The sequence below is a fragment of the Astyanax mexicanus genome, chromosome 5, assembly GCF_023375975.1.
Source record: "Astyanax mexicanus isolate ESR-SI-001 chromosome 5, AstMex3_surface, whole genome shotgun sequence".
NCBI classification, from domain to species: Eukaryota; Metazoa; Chordata; class Actinopteri; order Characiformes; family Acestrorhamphidae; genus Astyanax; species Astyanax mexicanus.
In genome coordinates this window covers 28,757,234-28,777,984 of record NC_064412.1, presented here as the reverse complement: position 1 = coordinate 28,777,984, position 20,751 = coordinate 28,757,234, and the positions used below count along the sequence as shown (strand labels likewise).

Here is a 20,751-nt window from a genome sequence, read left to right as displayed (position 1 = left end):
GATAATTTCTTATCATTCTAATCATTTTACTTATTTATAGCGCTATAGTGCGCTATAATTATTTTATTAAGCAAATTATTATATATATATATATAATAATTTGCTTAATAAAATAATTAAAATAAATAAAATGAATGAAAAAAAATAACATAAAATATAAACTCATTAAAAAAAACTAATTTAAAACAATCACAGGCTCAGTTTCAGTTAGTTTCAGTTTCAAATCATTGAAACAGCTCATCAAAACCTCAACATATCCTTTATATTTCACAATATTTGATTAACTTACAGGTCCTTACTCATCTTAATTTATTTAACTAAACTGAGTTTTATATTATTTTGCGCTGCGAAAGAGAGAAAGAGAGAGAGAGAGAGAGAGAGTAGCGGTGCATTTTGCCTGATATGTGGCTTTAATAGTTAGTTAGTTAGTTTTATTTATTTGCCATTTGTGTACAGACCGCAGTCCAAAAAATATATATATAAACACAAATATGTACACATGCACATATGTACACTTGCCCACATCCATACCAACACATATACCTCCATACACAAACATATACATATATACATAAATATATATATATACACATACACATACACACACACACAGACCTCAACAGACATCAAAAGTTATTTAAAAATGCACAACCAACGAAGAGAAGGACACAATTAACCATCATAAGTATCTTAAACAACCTTTCACATTTCCAAGTCAAAATATTTTCAGTGACTGTGTTTTGCCATCAGTCTGACTGTGGATGGAAAAAAAACTGTTAAAAAAGTGTGTCTTGTGTGTGTGACAATGCTGTCTGCCTGTGAACTTAACTTGAAAACAGTTATGATTGCTTAACTTTTTCAAGGCAACCGGTTTCCTCATTTTTTTGTTAAGTAAGATCAACTTATGACATTTTACAGTGTATTAGTTCTTTGGTTTTGTCCGTGTTGAGGATACGATCATTCTCCTCTCCATAGGCAAGAATGTTGTTCACCAGGGTCTTATACCTTGACTCGTCTCCTCCCTTGATAAGTCCCAGGATAGTGGGGTCATCAGCATATTTGATAATGATGGTACTGTTCTGTGTAGAAACACAGTCATAAGTGTACAGGGTAACTGTGAGCTCCGCTGACACCTGTCCTCCCATTCTCACCACCTGTGGTCTTTCTGTCATAAAATCCAAGGTCCAGTTACAGGTGGGTGTTGGAACACCCAGATCTGTCAGCTTCTTAATCAGCTTCCCTGTTCGGATGGTGTTGAAGGCAGAACTGTAGTCCAGGAATAACATCCTGGCATACATTCTGCCATTATCCAGATGTTGCAGAGCATGGTGTAGAGCTATTGCTACCGCATCATCAACTGTTCGATTGGGGTGATTTGGAAGGGATCGATGGTGTCCGGGACCATGTTGTTAATGTGTGGACTAATTTTTCTAGGCACTCCATGGCAACTGCTGTAAGCGCCACTGGCCTGAAGTCATTTAAGGTGGATATATCTGGTCCTTTAGGGACTGAAATGATGGTGGAGGATTTAAAAATATGGGGGACTATGGCCTGGGATAGTGACAGATTGAAAATGTCACAGTATACCCCAGCAAGTTGTTCCCCACAGGCCTTCAGAACTTTGGGGAGAACTCCATCCGGTCCCACAGCCTTGTGGGGATTTACCCTCTTCAAAACCTTTGGACCTGTGTCTTTGTCACCTGAAGAACAGTATCCATGGGGTCACAGGGCGCTTTCAGTGGTGTATCTGTATTCAGTCTATCAAACCTGGCATAGAAAGTGTTAAGGCTGTCTGGAATGGTGGCATCCAAGGATAGTTCATAATAGTTCATTGTTATCGTGGCCCTACTATAGTTTGTAGCAGACTGGATTCCCTGCCACATGCTGCGTGTGTTATGATTAAGGTAGTGGCTTTCAAGTTTTTGGGAGTGAGCCCTTTTTGCTGCTCTGATAGATTTCTGCAGTTCATACCTTGTAATAATAATACTAATAATAGTATTAATATTAATAATAATAATAATAATAATAATAATAATAGTGAATTTATAACATGCATTTTCCTTATTTATTACGACGGGTTTTTTTTAGAAGACAGAGGTTATTTTGCGCGCAATGCCGCGCACGCTGCAAGCTTTGCTTTGCATGCCTGACATTTTATAGCGCTGGAGGAGATTTTAACTAGCTAAATTAATATATTTAATAATTTTATACATTTGCCCTGGTAAAAAGAAATGAATTCTAACATATAGCTTTATATTTCTGTGTATTTCAAATGTTTTATATAATTGACGGGCAGACGTGAGAGGTGTAGAATTCTAAACAGTGGTAAGTTTTTATGAGTTTATGACTCTTGTCTCAGTGTGTCAGGCTGTAATCTGCTGAACCTGCCTGTCCTCATTTCTCACACAGAGACGTCTATCTTTTATTCGAAAGAAGGTTTGGTAAATTAGTTTGTAATAATGTTAAATCTGTGCATCTGTGATTTGGCAATGGAATCAGGAAGCTCACAAGACATCAACAACTTTCTTTAATGTGCGTAATTTTTTTAATTTCTCCCGGTATTTTGTTTAATTGTACCATTTGAATATGATATGTAGTTTTTACAATCAAAAACACTCTTACTGCTGACAAAAATGATTCTGAATCATACATTCAGGTGCCCAAAGCTTCTGCACAGTGTTGTAACTGTCAGCTACTGAAAGAACACACATCTGTCTCAGCAATATATAATTAAAAAATTAAGATTTTACGTGATCATCCAGAAAAATGTCTTTGGACATACAAAATGTCATACAGTGAGACCCTGATTTACTGTAAATTTAGCTAAGGCATAAAGGTTTTTTTTTTTATTATAATGATATATTTTTATTCTATAATGTCACAGTCACATTTTAATGATTGAGTATTGTTTGAAAGATTCCATTGTTTACAGATAATTTCCATTTTGTAACAGGGGTTCCTTAAAGTCATAACTAGTCTATATTGTCTGAAAGATTCCATATTTTAAGGAATGATTCCATAGTGTCAGAACAATTCCATACTGTCTGAAAAATTCCGTATTTTAAGGAATGCTTTCATAGTAAAGGAATGATTTCATGGAGTCAGAAGAAATCCATATTTTAAGGAATTATTCCATAGTGTCAGAACAATTCCATAATGTCTGAAAAATTCTGTATTATAAGGAATGATTTCATAGTTATAGAACAATTCCATATTGTCTGAAATATTCCAAAGTTTAGGGAATGATTTCAAAGTGTCAGAACAATTGCATATTATCCGAAAAAATCTGTATTTTAAGGAATAATTCCATAGTGTCAGAATAAGTCCATGTTGTCAGTTAAATATTTCTTTAAACATGATTGAATATGGTTAAATATTCTTGATGAAATGCTGACTGTGCATTACTAGCTATTTTATGATCAGTGCCCACAGCAATAGCCACTCCAGACTGCATTCATTCTGAATATCTTATATATCCAATAAATCATTAAAAATTTTACACAAAAAAGGGGACATATCGAAACTAGTGAGATGTAGCAGAATATGGTGGATATAACCAATCTGATATACTTGCAGAAAAAAAAATAGAATAAAAAATAAAATAAAATAAATAAAAAATAGAATAAATAGTCATCAGAAAGGATTCAACAAAGCAGTATTTAGGTAGAAATGTACTTTATATATTCAAGCATATGTTGTTTTTATTATATATGTAACAAAGGAGTCCACAGGTTACAGAATGTATATAAACTACACCAGTATTACCAGCAAAAAAGTAACAGTCTGACACTGGAAAAAGAAACACAGCATTCAGGGGACAGGGGACAATGGTGGTCCCAGGACCAAAACAAACATATATTCTGTATCTTTAAATGAATTATGCAAAAAATCTTTTTTAAAAATACCTCAGAATTTTTCTATAAATTTTTTATTTCTCTCATTCATTTCACACTCACTTTTACACTAATTTACACTGCTGCCACTTGATAAAGTGCGAAATCTTGTCTGTTTTAATCAAAAGTGCCAAATGTTAAGGGGCCTAAGTTTACAAAAAGTCAATACCCACAATACAAAATACTATAGAAAACATCAGCACTTATAAAACTAGTATGAGTAAAAAAGAGACTGTGCTCAGTGTCTGTTTTACTGCAAGTGTCTGATTCAAACAATAGAAACATGACATAGCAAACATGACATAGTGGCTCATGGAGACCTGATTCCATACTTCCAGAATGATTATGTATTGTCTAAAAGATTCTATAGTTTAAAGAACGGTTCCATATTGTCATACTGATTATATATTGCTTTAAAGATTCTGTATTTTAAGGAATAATTCCATTATTGTCTAAACAATTCTGTATTGTCTAAAAGATTCTATTTTTAAGGAACTATTTTATATTTTAAGGAACAATTCTTTACTGTAAGAATGATTCTGTGTTATCTAAAAAAAGACTCCATATTGTAAGAAATATTTTTGGGGATAAGTCGCAACCCTAGGTGAAGTGCAGAAGCAAAATACTGTATATACTAAAGAGTACATAAAATAGAAACTGCATAAAGAAAATATATCAGCAAAATTCTTTGCATTGCGAGATGTACATTATATTTGTATTTGTGTGTAAGTGCATTTCAGGTTTTAATCATCTTAAGGTTGTTTATCCTCAGTTGTCTGGGGGGCATTTGGTCTCGGAGTACTCTGGAGGACTTTCCATAGGAGCACTGCTCGCAGTGGCACCACCGGCTCCATACATCCACTGAAAAACAAGGAACATAGACAGAGATTCCTTTAAAACAGAAGCTTAAATAAAAGAATAACAAAAAAAAAAAAAAACAATCATTTGAGTATTATGTGAATGATTACATAATAGGGTTAAATTTATGTTTTGCCAATATGATTTTGAAGTGAACTAAATGTTTAATGTAATATATTTTTTAAAGTGTTAAAATAGCTTTTATTTAATTAAGTGATAACTGTTTTGTTCTTTAAAGAACCTTTCATAAGACGCCAATTAACATACCATCTCTTGGTGTGCTCTTTTTTATTTCTTTTTCGGTTAAAGGATTTGAATTTGTGACTTACAGTTTTGCCAGATTCATAAATTCCACTACATTCAAGAATATAATTTTTTTTATTAGCTGCAGAGTTAACCAATTTTATTTTATTACGTAGTAAAACATCTCTGCGAGGTAAATAAATGTGCTATTGTCTGAATATTTTAAAGAACAGTAAATATTAAAGCAGGAATGAATTATTAATTTTGGTGACTCAGACTCCAAAGGCTGTAATAAATCCCTGAGAGTCTGTGGTTTCCAACAGAAATCCCAGAGGAACCTGTTCTCTCAACTAGCACACACCTGATCCATCTCCTCTGCTAATTACACAGCCCTACAAAAGCTGCTCAAGAAAGAAAACATCCAATGGTTACTACTGTTCACGTTTTACATTTAGGTGCTGATATCCACTGAAAACTTTCACAGACTGTAGCTCCCTTAAAAATTAAAATGCCTATATAATATCTAAATGGGATATATCTACACCATTTTTACCAACCGAGTATGATTACAAACACACTTATTTTTGTACTTGCTGATACTGATACATACGGAGCCCCTAATAATGCGTGGCCACAACTTATTGAGCCATTTGAATAGGATCCTATGGCATGGCCACGAATTATTAAGACATGGGAGGGAGAACCTAATGCGAGGGGACGATATAATTAAGGCATGGGAATGAGATCCTAATGAGTGGGAATGAGATAATTAAGGTGTGGCCACAACTTATTAAGGCATTGGAAAGAGTTCATTAAAATGTAGCCATTAAGGGGAGGCCACAAGGACTTTCACAGCTAACAGCAATATGACTGCCTGAGGAAGGTAAACGGGTCTTCATACTGTCTGTCTGCCTATGAGCCAATCAGCTTCTAGTATGAGAATTAAGTGTCTTTAACATGTCTCACTGCAAGAGACTCCAAAATATCACCATAATTCATTCCAAGAGGAAAATAAAAAGAAACCAATTTACTCTTTATTTTCTCACCAAAGATTATCCTTGGATTGGATATTTGATGCAATATTCAGTTTCTTCATATACCTTTATTATTCTCTGGCTACAACTCAATTATCTCATTCCCATGCCTTAATAAGTCGTGGCCATGGCTTAATTATCTCATTCACATGTGTTAAATAATTATCTCATTCCCACACATTAGGATCTCATTCCCACGCCTTAATAAGTCATGGCACATCATGTCACCTTAGGGTCTCCGTAGATACAGATACCTACTTACAGGTGCTGGTCAACGAATTAGAATAATTTGAAATAGTGCAATCATGAAATTCTTTGAATGCATTTTTTGTGCAGAAAGAAAATCAGGTGTTCACCGCACCTGTCCTACTCGTTAGACTAATCACAGAACTCGTTACCTGTAAAAATTTGCTCAGCTGAGCTTTCCAAAAGGCCCATTTAGGCCATTTAACTGTGACACTGTTGTTTTATTGAATTAGAATAATGGAGAAACCGTTTCATTGAATTAGAATAAATGCTCGAATTTTTGTTTTCTGTGAAGAGTGTTCACTGTGCAGTATAAAGTCAGGGTTGAGTAGAATTTCTAAGTTGTAAAATAAATCATGGGTAAGCAGCGCGACCTCTCAACCGGAATAGTGGCTCAAATTCAAGCCCTTCACCAACAAGGCTTGACCCAAACTAAAATTGCTGAGCAGCTCGGCATCAGCCAGTCTTCCGTCTGCAAAGCTCTCTAGAAAAACTGCAGCAAGCGCACCAACTGTTCCGGCGTCCGAAAAACTTCTGCTCGCGACAACAAGCAGCTGAGAAAGATCGCAGTCAGCAACCGGTTCAAGTCCACTTCCGAGCTCACCGACTTGTGGAACAAGCAGACCGGCGCTGACGTCTCCAGATCAACCACTTACCGTCGTCTGCGCGAACTCGGCTTCAAATCTCGCGTTCCAGCAGTAAAACCGATGCTGAACAAGAAACAAATGGAGAAACGGCTGAAGTGGGCCAAAGAACACGGCGAGTGGACTGCTGAAGACTGGCAGAAAGTGGTCTTCAGTGACGAATCACGCTTCTGCATCTCCTTCGGTGACCAAGGTCCTCGTGTCTGGCGTCGTGGTGGCGAAACCTACAACCACGAGTGCGTGAAAAGATCCGTCAAGTTTCCCCAGAGCGTTATGGTCTGGGGATGCATGTCCGCTCGAGGTGTAGGGAAACTCTGCTTCCTCAAGAAGACTGTCAATGCTGCCGCATATCAAGATGTTCTGGAAACGTTCCTGATTCCGACTGTTGAGGAAAAGTTCGGCGAAGAAGACTTCATATTTCAACAGGATCTTGCACCGGCTCATGCGGCAAAGTCGACCAAAGATTGGTTCACTAAAAAACAGCTTGAAGTTTTTTCTCGCCTGACCTCAATGTCATTGAAAACCTTTGGGCCATCGTCAAGCGGAAAATTCGCGACAGAAAGCCTACTACGCTGGACCAACTGAAGCAGAACATCGCCACTGCCTGGGAAGCTGTGAGTGCGGAAACTTGCGACAAGCTGGTAAAATCGATGCCGCGGAGACTTCAGGCAGTCATACAAGCCAAGGGGGCAGCCACAAAATACTGAGAAAGTGATGATTGTACTTATAATAAAAATTATTCTAATTCAATGAAACGGTTTCTCCATTATTCTAATTCACTAAAACAACAGTGTCAGAGTTAAATGGCCTAAATGGGCCTTTTGGAAAGCTCAGCTGAGCAAAATTTTTTACAGGTAACGAGTTCTGTGATTAGTCTAACGAGTAGGATAGGTGCGGTGAACACTTGATTTGCTTTCTGCACAAAAATGCATTCAAAGAATTTCATGATTGCACTATTTCAAATTATTCTAATTCGTTGACCAGCACCTGTATAATAAAGCAATCAGGGGCGTTATGTAAATGTGTTTTTTTTAGTGTAAAGTAGTGCAATGCAAACAGTTAGTTTTAGTTAATTTAGAGTATTATTATGTGATGTCAGCGCCACATCAACCAATTAGATGGGACTTTCATGGAAATACAGGAGATTAATATCAGGGGTGAGAGGGGCTGAGCGGGCGGCGTCTAGATGTAAATTTCACTTGGATACTTGTTTTTAGCAGCGTGTTTCTACTGCTTGTGGATATTTTGCGTTGTATGTATAAACTTTTTGACTTCAGGGTGGACCTTCACTAGTGATAAGTATGGTTTGCGGAGCTGCTAGGGGTAGTCGCAGGGGCGGATTTGAAAGTTCTGGGGCTCCAAGCAATGTTTTTTTCCAGGGTCCCTGCTTAAATGGATTCTTTTGTAAAGCAAAATTCAATATTGACTCCCTCATCCTCGTCCGACGCTTCAATTCTTACTGCTGCGAAAAAAATTGTTAGCTATGTCAAACTTTCTGTGCTTTTCTTAATTTTCTTTCTTTTTTGGGTACCGCTGGGATAAGACCGTTTCATGGTTGTGCCGAAGTTACCTTAGTCTACCTCACCTGGCTTAACTTGTGTGTACAAATAAGAAATAATGCAGGTATTTTTTTTCTTTGTTTTTTTTTTTTTTTTTTTTTCCTTTTTGGCCAGCAGGGGGCCCCAAGCAATTGCTTGGTTTGCATGGTGGTAAAATCCGCCCCTGGCTAGTCGTAAGTTTAAATAAGGGATGTTCCAGACCCGATCATGTGATCAGAAATTGGGGTAGTTGGAATCGGGTGGAAAAGCTCTCGATTACTGATTTATCAAAAATGTAACGTTATGTTGTTACTTCCTAAGTTCACTATAAGCTCTGCTATGAGCACAAAGTGAGAATTCTTGCACTGTCTGGTTAAAGTAGGATCTCCAGTGCTCTCTCTCTCACACGTTTGCTCGCGCACGCTCGCACCCACACATTTCCTCTTTCCAAAAAAAAAAGTGATGTATGCAGCTACACAAGTATTTATGTTCTTCTTTAAACTCACTAACTGAAACTGCATAACTTGTTAAAGTATTCTAATTTTAAAAGAATCAAATCATCCCTGTGATATTATAACACTGTAAACATTTCAGTCTAAATCTAGTCTGCCAGGCCTAAACTACACTACACTATTATTATACTGTCTCTAATGCTCTCTCCAGTGCCGTGGATCAGAGACTAAATACAGCTCTGGAAGTTTCTGAATAAGTTTCTCTGATTGATTTTGCTATTTATAGGTATATGTTTGAGTATGTTTTATTCTATAAACTTTGGACAACATTTTTCCCAATTTCCAAATAAAAATATTGTCATTTAGAGCATTTATTTGCAGAAAAAGAGAAATGGCAAAAATAACAAAAAAGATGCAGAGTTCAGAAAGGGAATAACCCTGTTTTCATGCATCATGGCATCTTGGTTTTCCTCCACCAGTTTTACACACTGCTTTTGGATATCTTTATGCCACTCCTGGTGCAAAAATTCAAGCAGTTCAGCTTGATTTGATGGTGATCATCCATCTTCCTCTTCATTATATTCCAGAGGTTTTCAATTTGGTAAAATCAAAGAAACTCATAATTATTAGGTAGTTTTTTATTTTTGTATATATAATTCAGACTTGAGTGATGAAGTTGTCTGTTCGTTACTGCAACAATGTGCAGTAGGTATCAGATTGTTGGTTTCAGGGCCTCGTTGACAAGTACAAGTATGTTAGCAGCCATTAGCATGGTACTGGCCCAATACTGACCAGTGAAGTTTTTAGTTACAGCTAAAGTCAAACAGTGAAAGAAAGAAATGTTGGATGTCTGGTTGCCAGTATGCTAATTGTGCATTAGCAATATTAGATGAGCCCATTCGCAGGTTTGCTATTGAGTTGGCGCTGTTGGGTGAGCCTGGTGTCCGGCATGCTATGACTGTGTTATTGATGTTGGATGTGCCCGTTAGCCTCTAGTGAATGAGTGAGATGAAGTAAAACTTTTCTTTGACGATTCACTGTCAGACGGAAATCACGCTTCAAAAACACACAACAGGTGGGTGTAAAGTTGTAAAGTCTTGTCGTACCTGTGGGTTGTTCTGAGTGGGGAAGGGATTGACCACTGAACAGAATCCTTCTTGGTTTGGAACCACAGTGATGTTCACCTGCAGTAATACAAACTTTATGTATTAAAAATGCTGCACAGGATGAGTCATTAAATGAGGTCATTACACCAGATGATGCTGACAATAGGAACACAATGAACAATAAACATCATTCTACATTTATTTTTAATACCCACTGCAGGTTCAGTGTTGCAGGAAGCGCGACAGGAATGGGCTGCGATGAAGATGGAGATGATGAACTGAAGCACACAGAAAACCAGCAGCACTCCGGCAATGCCCCTGGACTGTTTCTGAAATAAAGGGCAGAAAAAATCACAGTTTTGGCACATATGATCTCAAGTTTAAAATGTTCATGTTTTATTGTCTTTTTGCAATTGCTAAATTTGTAACATTGTAATCTTCTCAGAAAGATCAGCAACACTTTACAATAAAGATCACAAATAAAACATAACAGTGATTACAACTAGGGCTGGGCGATATGGTTCAAAATGAATATCTTGATATATATTTTCTGAATGGCAATATACAATATATATCTCCATATTTGTTTAATCTCATAAGATAATAACAAAAAGTAACTTCCGAGACAAAACTACATGTTTTTATATGGGCAATTAAAATTACACTAATTATAAAGTATAATAGAGTCTTCCAATAAAATGTCCCCCCCCCCCCCCAAAATAGTCCAAAAACAAGAGACACATAATATATATAGTCTATATCAATATAAACAATATTGTCTCTACTTATATCTCGTATATAAAAAACACCCAGCCTATTCACAACAGTAATAACATTGTTAAATCGTTAAGTAATATTATATTAATATAGTAATATTATTAATTTCCACTGTTTATTACATTATTAATAAACATTGGCCATAATTTATTCGGTCATAAATAATCTTAATTAATGTACCTTTTTTTCTGTAAAGTGTCAAAAAATGTCTTTAAAATGTAGAAGTTAAACTTATTGGCCATTTAAGCTAAAAACTTTTTAGTTTTTTGTAACAGATAATATTACTTTACTTCTAAAAGATGTTCAAGTGAACATGACAAAAATGAAACAGTATTACCCTGGAGGAACATTTGTATCGGCTTCCGTATTCATAATCGTCATAGCACCGTTCTGAAAACGCCAAATCCATGGAAAGCAAGTAGATGGCTATTGCTGCAGTTACTGCGCTAAACACATTCATTGTCAAAGCACCATTCACCTAAAAAACAAACACAATACAAGAGAACATCGAAAACATCAGAAGAATTTAGAACATTAGTTAAAACAGTGCTGTAATCACTGAGGCACAACAGACCCACTTTAATTTATCTTAATCAGTCATCCTTAATTAACAATATCAATATAGAAAATACAGTGCCTTGCGAAAGTATTCACCCCCCTTTACATTTTTCACATTTTGTTACCTCACAACCTGGAATTCAAAGAGAATATTTGAGGGTCTGCATCATTTAATTTACAGACCATGCATACAACTTTCAACATTTAACTTTTTTTTTTATTGTGAAGCAAACAACAAATAGGACAAAATAACTGAAAACATCAGTGTGCATAACTATTCACCCCCCGTAAGCCAGTACTTTGTAGAGCCACCTTTTGCAGCAATTACAGCTGCAAGTCGCTTTGGATAAGTCTCTATGAGCTTGCCACATCTTGCCACTGGAATTTTTGCCCATTCCTCATGGCAAAACTGCTCCAGCTCCATCAAGTTAGATGGTTTCCGTTGGTGAACAGCAATCTTCAAGTCTGACCACAGATTCTCAATTGGATTAAGGTCTGGGCTTTGACTAGGCCATTCCAATATGTTTACACGTTTCCTCTTGAACCACTCAAGTGTTGCTTTAGCAGTATGCTTTTGGTTATTATCCTGTTGGAAGGTAAATCTCCGCCCTAGTCTCAAATCACTGACAGACGTAAACAGGTTTTGCTCAAGAATATCCCTGTATTTAGCACCATCCATCTTCCCCTCGACTCGGAGCAGTTTTCCAGTCCCTGCTGCTGAAAAACATCCCCACAGCATGATGCTTCCACCACCATGTTTCATTGTGGGGGGTGATGAGATGTGTTGGGTTTGCGCCAGACATAGCGTTTTCCTTGGTAGCCAAAAAGTTCAATTTTGGTCTCATCTGACCACAGTACCTTCCTCCATACAGTTTGGGAGTCTTCCACATGCCTTTTTGCAAACTCGAAACGAGCCTTCCTATTTTTGCCTGTAAGTAAAGGTTTTTTTCTGGCCACTCTTCCATAAAGCCCAACTCTATGGAGTTTACGGCTTATTGTGGTCATATGAACAGATACTCCAGTCTCTGCTTGGGAACTCTGCAGCTCCTTCAGGGTTACCTTTGGTCTCTGTGCTGCCTCTCTGATTAATACCCTCCTTGACCGGGCTGAGAGTTTTGGTGGGCGGCCCTCTCTTGGCAGGTTTGTTGTGGTACCATGTTCTTTCCATTTGATGATGATGGATTTGATGGTGCTCCGGGGGATCATCAGAGATTTGGATATTTTTTTATAACCCAACCCTGACTTATACTTCTCTACAACTTTATCCCTGACTTGCTTGGAGAGCTCCTTGGTCTTCATGGTGTTGTTTGGTTAGCTTAATGGTGTTGCAGCCTCTGGGGCCTTTCAGAAAAGGTGTGTATATACTGACAGATCATGTGACACTTAGATTGCACACAGGTGGCCTTCATTTCACTAAGCATGTGACTTCTGAAGGTAATTGGTTGCACCAGAACTTTTTAGGGGCTTCATAACATAGGGGGTGAATACATATGCACATGCCAATTTTCAGTTTTTTATTTTCATATTTTCTTTATATAAATATATTTTTTTTCTCATTTCACTTCTAAAACGTAGACTATTTTGTGCAGATGCATCACATTCAATTCAGATAAAAAAAAAAACATACAGGTTGTAATGTAGTAAAATAGGGAAATAATCCAAGGGTGTGAATACTTTTGCAAGGCACTGTATGTAAGTAATTTTTACAAAGGAGCTAGTTTCATCTGAATGCACTGTTGACTGTTTTCAGGGTTTTAATCAGTCAGTGGTGCACCTGTGTCTTCTGTTGCCAAAATAGCAACATGCCAGAGATTTTATCGATGCTGGCACAAGGCTTAAAAATATATACTATTGACCAGGTGTAAGGTAGCAAAGAGCATCGATTATCAATCAATTGACCTTTATTTTCACTCTGTATTACATTGAGGGTAACCCTCATTTTCAATGTAGCCGAGCATTTCCAACTAAAATCAAGTATCAGCTGAGCTAAAATAAGAAACAAACAATCCAATAAAAAATGTATGGTACAAGCATTAGAAAAACAAACAAACTATATATGATCTAATTGAGAAGAAATTAAAAAATTTAATTAAAGGATATGTTGACAGGCTAAAATGTAAAGCAATAAAATAAAGAGATGAATTATTAGAATAATAAAAGATAAACACAAATAACTAAACAGAGGACTAAAAAATGAAGCAACTTAAAATTATTAGCTGACTCTTGTATTAATAAAGCATGGCACAAGGCCTTTAAACAACTTCAGTGTAGTTGAAATTCTGCTGTATACCTTTCTACAATAAACGTAAGCAAAGTAATGGTGAGTTTCAGTAAAACATTCAGATATCAGCTATTACTGTCCCAAATTAGCACTGCCAGCTATACCAACTGATAACAATACATTATGCAGTATTCTGTGCATCCAACATGTATGGTGGTTATAAACTGTTTAATACTGCTGCTTTCCAAACTAGATATCCAACTCGTCGAATCATTCCCGTTACGATTTCCAACTCGCAGCTATAAAATTTCAACATTCAAGCTGAAATGGAATGCAGAATGAGACTCTAGTAGTTTGTATTTACATACCACACAGCGATGGAGCTTGTTGCTTGCTGAAACAGCGAGCGAGCCGGTGATGATGAACTGCATGAGAGGGAAATTTTCTCTATTAAACTGGTACTGAGAATTTGTTCTTTATATTCAATCAGATAGAATAAAAATAGAGAAAGCTTACCAGCAATGACCCCCAGAAGGAGATGCGACTGTAGACGGTAATGATAGGAGGGGAATCGGTCAATATCACAATACCAAACAGGAACATCAACAGGCCAATCATTATTTGGACGGTCTGTTGAAAAAAAAAAACAGCACAACAAGATGTTTGATCCCTGTCAATATTCTTAAAAAAAGAGTTTCAAAAAGATTATTTATCATCTAATTGTTTGAACTGTTCATGGTAACCTGACGTTCTGTTTCAAAGATTAATGCTTTACCTCAGCTAAAGTATTATTGTATTTTTCACACAATAAGGTGCACTTAAAATCCTTTAATTTTCCCAAAAATTATCAGTGCCTCTTATAATCCGGTGTGCCTTATGTATGAATTGTACCAGTCAGGTTGTAAGGAGCAGTAAAGCCACTACACCAAAGCGCAACATCATAAGATATATTTTTCAGAGCTATCTTTTCAGAGCTAGGTCTTTCGCCGTTCAGAAGTGAGTATTATCGGCCTGTAGCCTGCTGCTAACCCCGGCTAGCAATGCTGGATCAGCATTAGCATTAGCTGCTAACCATGCTTACTTAAGGTGCCTCTCAGCAGCAGGACCTGCAGAATAACAAGGGTCCCCTACAATGGCGCAAAAAGGGGTATGCAGCACTAGGGGGGGCGCCAAATCAAAGCCCCAAATAAATTTCCTCTCCTGAGAAACAGCCAATCAGCTTGCTGGTTTGCGGAGCGCAGTGAGAAAGTAATGACAGGACATTATACACCACTCCCAGTGGTGTACAATAACATCAAATTTCAAAATCCTGTGTGGGCATCCAAAATTTGATTATGTCAGAAAAATATGGCCACAACCTTGTTCACTTTTTAGGGACCCTAAATAGTGTACAACATTAAACAACATTTTTGCGCTACGGAAATGCGATGCACGCTCCACACAGTTTTTTACACACAGATTTACAACATTGTTAATGTCAGTCCTATCACTGTCTGTCTGCCTGCCACTAACTCTAGTTCTGGCTAGAAAGAATTCAACTGTGCTCAACCCTCCGGATATCACGTGACACATCAGCGTTCCGGCGCCATGTGTCTAATCATCACACACCTGGGCCGTTTCTCAATCTGCGTTCTTGTCTGTGCTTGTGGACTCAGGGAACGTCATCAGTCGCAGTTCCATTCAGAAGATCTCAGTTTGCCAAGTACACAACTAATACCCGGATGTGTTCTTGCTCCTCCCACTTTATCGAGGATGCAAGGAAGGTGACTAGTGGATTTCTTACAGCCCGATATCCCAGAATGCATCTCGCAGCAGTATCAGCGTAATGCAGGATGAGAAGGTACATACCTGTAAGCACCTGTACGTTTTCAAAACAGTACTGCTGTGTGCTAAAACAATGTTTTAAGTTATTTTTAGGCGAGAATGTAGGGGTTTACACTTCAAATATGTAGTTTATTTATTAATAAAGCAGCTAGGTGAAAATGTTCTCCTATGTTTTCTGAACAATGCTTTCTGCTCCTCTAAGAGGGTGATGTCATCAAGTACACAGCTGTTCCAATTACACAACAACCCTCCCACTTCCTCCCGTTCTCGCGAGGAGAATGCACTTGCCATCCGAACGTCCCAAGTCTGCTCTTGCCAAGTACGGGAGTACAGACTTGTGTATTTGTGCATTAAGAAACGGTCCTGGACTCCACAGTATATATCGCCCTGGTTCTCATTTACTCCTTGCCCGGTACTGAATCTATTTCCATAGCTCTTCTACCTCTAGTTTCCTTTGCTTATTGAACTTTTGTTTCTGACCCTCTTTTTATTATCAACTACTCTTTTGTCTAGCCCTTTTGTTTATTGTTAGCTTTTTCAGTATTTACCTAGTTTTGTGTTTGTATTTTTGACCGTCCCTTTGTCTTTCCCTTTTGCCTTGCTTTTGGATTTCCCGTGTCTGGCCTCTTTGCCTGCCCACTCTGGTATGTTGTGTACATATGCTGCCATTTGGTTACTGACCATGCGTGTTTTTGATAATTCTACTAAGCCTGCTTCTTTAATTATGAAATTGTATGTTTGGTATTCGCACTTGTTTGTCCTTTGTTTGGCACCCATGAAAGTTAGCGATACTAAAATTATTTTTTGTGACGCGATTGTTTGTGAGAATAAAGTTTAATTGTTTGTCAAAAGCAGGAGCTGACATATTTTGTATTTCCTTGACGTGATTTTCAGAAAAAAAAGGGAAATTGCACTAAGATTAAGATTAAGTGACTTACTCCTAGTGCTTTTGGTTCTCCTTTCAGAAATTTTTGAACTGATCCACCGCTGGAGACATTTTGCTGTGTTTCACTCGTGCCTGTTTGTGGGGAGAACACATGGGTCACAATGGTGTAGCCATTTCCCACGTTGGTGAGAGGTACAGCTGGACCAGACATCCTTACAGCAGGCTGGTTTCTGTCAGTACTACAGACAGACAGACAAACAGACAGACAGACAAATAGATGTGGAGTAGTTATCTATATTAACATATTTGCATAGGCATATACACAGAATGTAGACATTTCTATTTCTAAAGCATTATAAACATAGTTATACATATTTATAAAAATGTATAACACATTATAGCCATGTTTTGTTATGCATTCATTTTTTACGTATGCATATGTCTATAAGATTTTATAATTACATTTAACCACTCATAATGTTTAATATATATTAATGTGTTGCTGTACACTCTGTACACATACCATCCATTGTGGGAGTATACTGTATCAGATACTGACAGACATATGCTATTTAAACCCAGATGTGTAATATATTAAAAGCACAGCTGATTGTGATTTTTAAAATCACAATTCATAGTGCATAATAAACATGTCTATAATACAATAGTGTTATACATTTTTTATAAATATGTATAACCATGTTTATAATTCCTTATGAATACATTATAATGTGTTACAGGAATGTTTATATAGTGTAATCGTGACGTTTACAGTTACCACAGACGGTTATTACAGACATTTAAAGTGTTACCACAAGAACATGCACAGAACAGAGTACAGATATAGCTCATGCTGAAAATGAAACTAAACAACTGAATTTCTGTTTTTTCAGGCATGGCAGTAAATCACAGGTTTGGACTTGGTTAAACTGGTTTCACTTCATGCCAAAGCATGTTTTTACTGTGTTTTTCTTTTTTGCTAAATGTGTTGTGCAATCTGTGATGTTATCTTATACTGTGGTTATGAAAAACTTCCTGTGTTGAGAAATTAGTCACTGTCTGAGACAAACATTTTCATTTAGGCTGGGAATAAAGATCTCTGCTCTTCTGATTGGTGAAAAACCAAAAACCATTCAGTTAAATTTTGCAAATAAACAAGACGAAATACTCTATAGTCACTGTTAAACTGAAAAAATATATAGCTAATTTACACAGGAAAAGCAAAACTTCTTCTAAACTGGTGTAAATTCCAATTTCCAATTCCAAGTAATAATTTTGGAGCAATTCTATTGGACGATTCATCATGGAACTTTTTCACAATGTAAAAAGACAAACCAACTGATTTCCATTATGCTGGGTCAGTCTTCTTTAAGCTCTGGTGAAATCCTCAATATGCTTTAAAAATTACAGTACCAGTCAAAAGTTTGGACACACACTCTCATTAATATTTGTTATTTAATTGTATTATAGTACACATCTGCAATTAGGTAGTAAACAAAAAGTGCTTGGCCTTCACAAACACCTGACATAAAAACCCAACCCAGGTGTTCATTGGGAAAAGTTGGAGCGCTGAGTGAAGTAAAATAATCTCCTTCTCAACTATAAAGTTGGCATCAAAGCAAATTGTGCTACTTGGAAAAAGGTAAAGTAAGAAAGAACACATTTCTTCATAGTGTTTCTTGATAGTTTTGATGTCTTCAGTACTACAATGTAGAAAATAATAAAAATAAAGAAAATAAATCATTAAATGAGAAGTAGTGTATCTAAACTGTTTACTGTTATTCAGTGTATCAAAAGTATTTACATTCATTACTCATGTAGATGTTTAGATACTAGGGTTTAAAATACTTCTATAGAAGTTAAAGTATCAACTCAAGCTTTTTACTCTAGTAAAAGTGGAAAAATTACTGCTTTCAAAACTACCTAAGTATAAAAGTAAAAGTAATGTAAGAGGAAAAAATGCCATTAAGCACAATTGTCAGGATGTACCAGGCAGGGTGACAAGGAGGCGGACGTAAAAGCAGGTAAGGGAGATTTATTCAATAAATAACAAATAAACAAATTAAACAAGTAAACATGGAACAAAGAAATAAACCAAAAAAACGAGGGTGTAACGATAACATAAAACAAACAGGGAGGCTAACAAACAAGGAGCTAAAACAAGACAGGGTAAACTAAACAGGGCAAGGGAGAAAACTAGGGAAATAAATAGGGAACTAGAAATAAACAGAGATAAACAATAAGCAAGAACAACTAGATCAGGGGTATTTAACTAGAATTCAGTTCGGTCCAGTTAGAGAAAAATACGCCAGGCCGAGGTCCGGACCGTCGCCATTTTTAACTTGTGTTATGATTCAGTATTATATCCTGTATACTGAAGAAGCCTAGTACTTCTGTCAGTGTTTTATGTCATCAACAACTGAAAGACAAAACAAATTACACATACTAGTATATTTCAACAATATGTGTTGTTTTAAATAGACCTGTCACAATAATTACATTATCAACCTATCATAAAATGTCTATTAATGTGAATCTGTATGTTAGCTTTGTTATAATATTTGTAAATGCTATATTTATTCTATTTGATTTTATTTCTATTAGATTTAGGCCTGCCTGTCATGATAATTACATGAATGACAAATCATACAATATATGAAGAATATGTTTGCTGAACTTGGCCAAAATATCAGCTTTAAAAAAAACAGTAGTTTTATTTGATTTTATATTATTTCTGTATCAGACTTTATTATGTTGTGGGTAAAACTGATGGGAGAAGTTGCCAATGCTTTTTGTCCCCTGGGGGTTGCCGTAGTTTTGAGGTAGGGTTGTTTTGGTAGTAAAGAGAGCGGCCTGCGAGCGAGGAAGTTTTTTCTTGCTGAGGAGTTCTGATCAGGTGGAGTAAAGTGGAATATTTTGCACTCTTGTCTCGGTTGCCTCCAAGTAACATCGCTCGGTTACATTACTGTTAGTATGTTTTATAAAAGTAGTATCTTCATTTATTTTTCTGGTGCGCACCATCTGTAGTCTCATCTTTTTTCGCTTTATTCTCCGACTGCAGCTTCTCACAGCCTGCTTCGCCTGTGTGGCGCTGCGCTCTAGCATCTGCAAAAATGTGATTGGCAAAGGTCTGTAAGTTTACTGCACTGTAAAGAACGTAAACCATAAAGACAATAAACGCTCTGCCACTTTAAATAAATGCTGTCAGAATTAAATCCTTCTCAGTAGTTTATTGGTTTGGGTCCGGATTGGACAACGTCTGGGTTCGGATCCGGACCGCGGTCCACCTATTAGTGACCCCTGAACTACATGAGACAACGTGGAACGAACAAAACAACACGGGAAGGTGCAAAGACCGACAAAAAACACTGACACAGGAGGGCTATTTAACACACACGGGAAGTGGAAACACCTAGGGCTAGGGAGCGGAGCTACAAATTAGACACAGGTGGAAAAGTACAGAGACAGAACGCAGGGGCACAGGTCACATGGGGAACACACAGCGAACAAAAGCTTAGGTTGCACCACAGGAGCCTATAGTGCACTACCTCTCCTCCTTTGACAACTAAACTGCTTCAGCTGAAAACTGAAAAGAAACAGCAGTATCTACCTGAAATGAAGGCTGTGTTATGCTCCTTTTGTTGGGTCACTTCACTGAGAGCTGTTTCTCTTCTTCTTCTGAAGGACTTCAGGAAAGCTGTGTGTAAGTATGTGTGCTACTTGTGTGTGTACCTGCTGAAGGTGTGTGTGTGTGTGTGTATCTTTACATTCACAATGCACGTCGTTCACTCCACGCCCATTTTGAAACGAAAGCCAGGCGGTAACACTTTATAATACTGTTCCATAGTTAATAGGTAACTAAGCAGGAACTAAGCAGTAACTAATTAATAGTGCTGCATTAACACCTAAATATTTTCTATTAACTACCAGGGAGTACTGAATAATTACTCAGTAGATAGTACTGAACTAATGATTATAGTAGTTCACTATTAACTCCACAATAATTACTGAGACTTACATATCTCCCAGAGGACTACTTACTAATTATGTCTCCTTTATAATAACTACTTATTAATTACTGCTCAAATCAACATTAATTACTGAAAACCCTTACATGCCACCTGGGGAACTATAGATCTAAATCAGTCTAAAGGCATATTTGAGTTAAATGCATATTAATTGAAGGCATATTTGAATTAAGCAAGTGACACCATTTGTAGTAGTGGTAACCTTAATTACCTTATTATCCTCAGTTCATTCCAAATATTAGCAACATATAGTAAAATACTACAGTGTGTATTACTCTGCTTAACCATACATTTTTGGAAGAAAAAAACAACATTATAACGTAATATTATTGCAAAGAAGACATTGATGAAAGTTCTCCAGAAGGCATCTAAGACTCTAAGAATGACTGTAAGACTGTAATAATGTAACAATTATTGCTTTAATATTAGGTATCAGCCTTATA

The 20,751-nt window shown here is 36.8% G+C and overlaps 1 protein-coding gene across 1 annotated transcript; it reads right to left on the bottom strand.

Moving 5' to 3' along the window:
• Positions 1-3,658: 3,658 nt before the first annotated feature.
• On the bottom strand, positions 3,659-20,031 carry LOC111193711 (membrane-spanning 4-domains subfamily A member 4A). The gene is made up of 8 exons (XM_049479288.1): positions 19,891-20,031; positions 16,333-16,519; positions 14,087-14,200; positions 13,939-13,995; positions 11,129-11,269; positions 10,230-10,343; positions 10,015-10,092; positions 3,659-4,754 (listed from the first exon to the last, which is right to left on the bottom strand). Exons 2-8 carry the CDS (start codon positions 16,489-16,491, stop codon positions 4,662-4,664), a joined length of 756 nt encoding a protein of 251 aa, XP_049335245.1. The 5' UTR covers positions 16,492-16,519; positions 19,891-20,031; the 3' UTR covers positions 3,659-4,661.
• Positions 20,032-20,751: the final 720 nt, after the last annotated feature.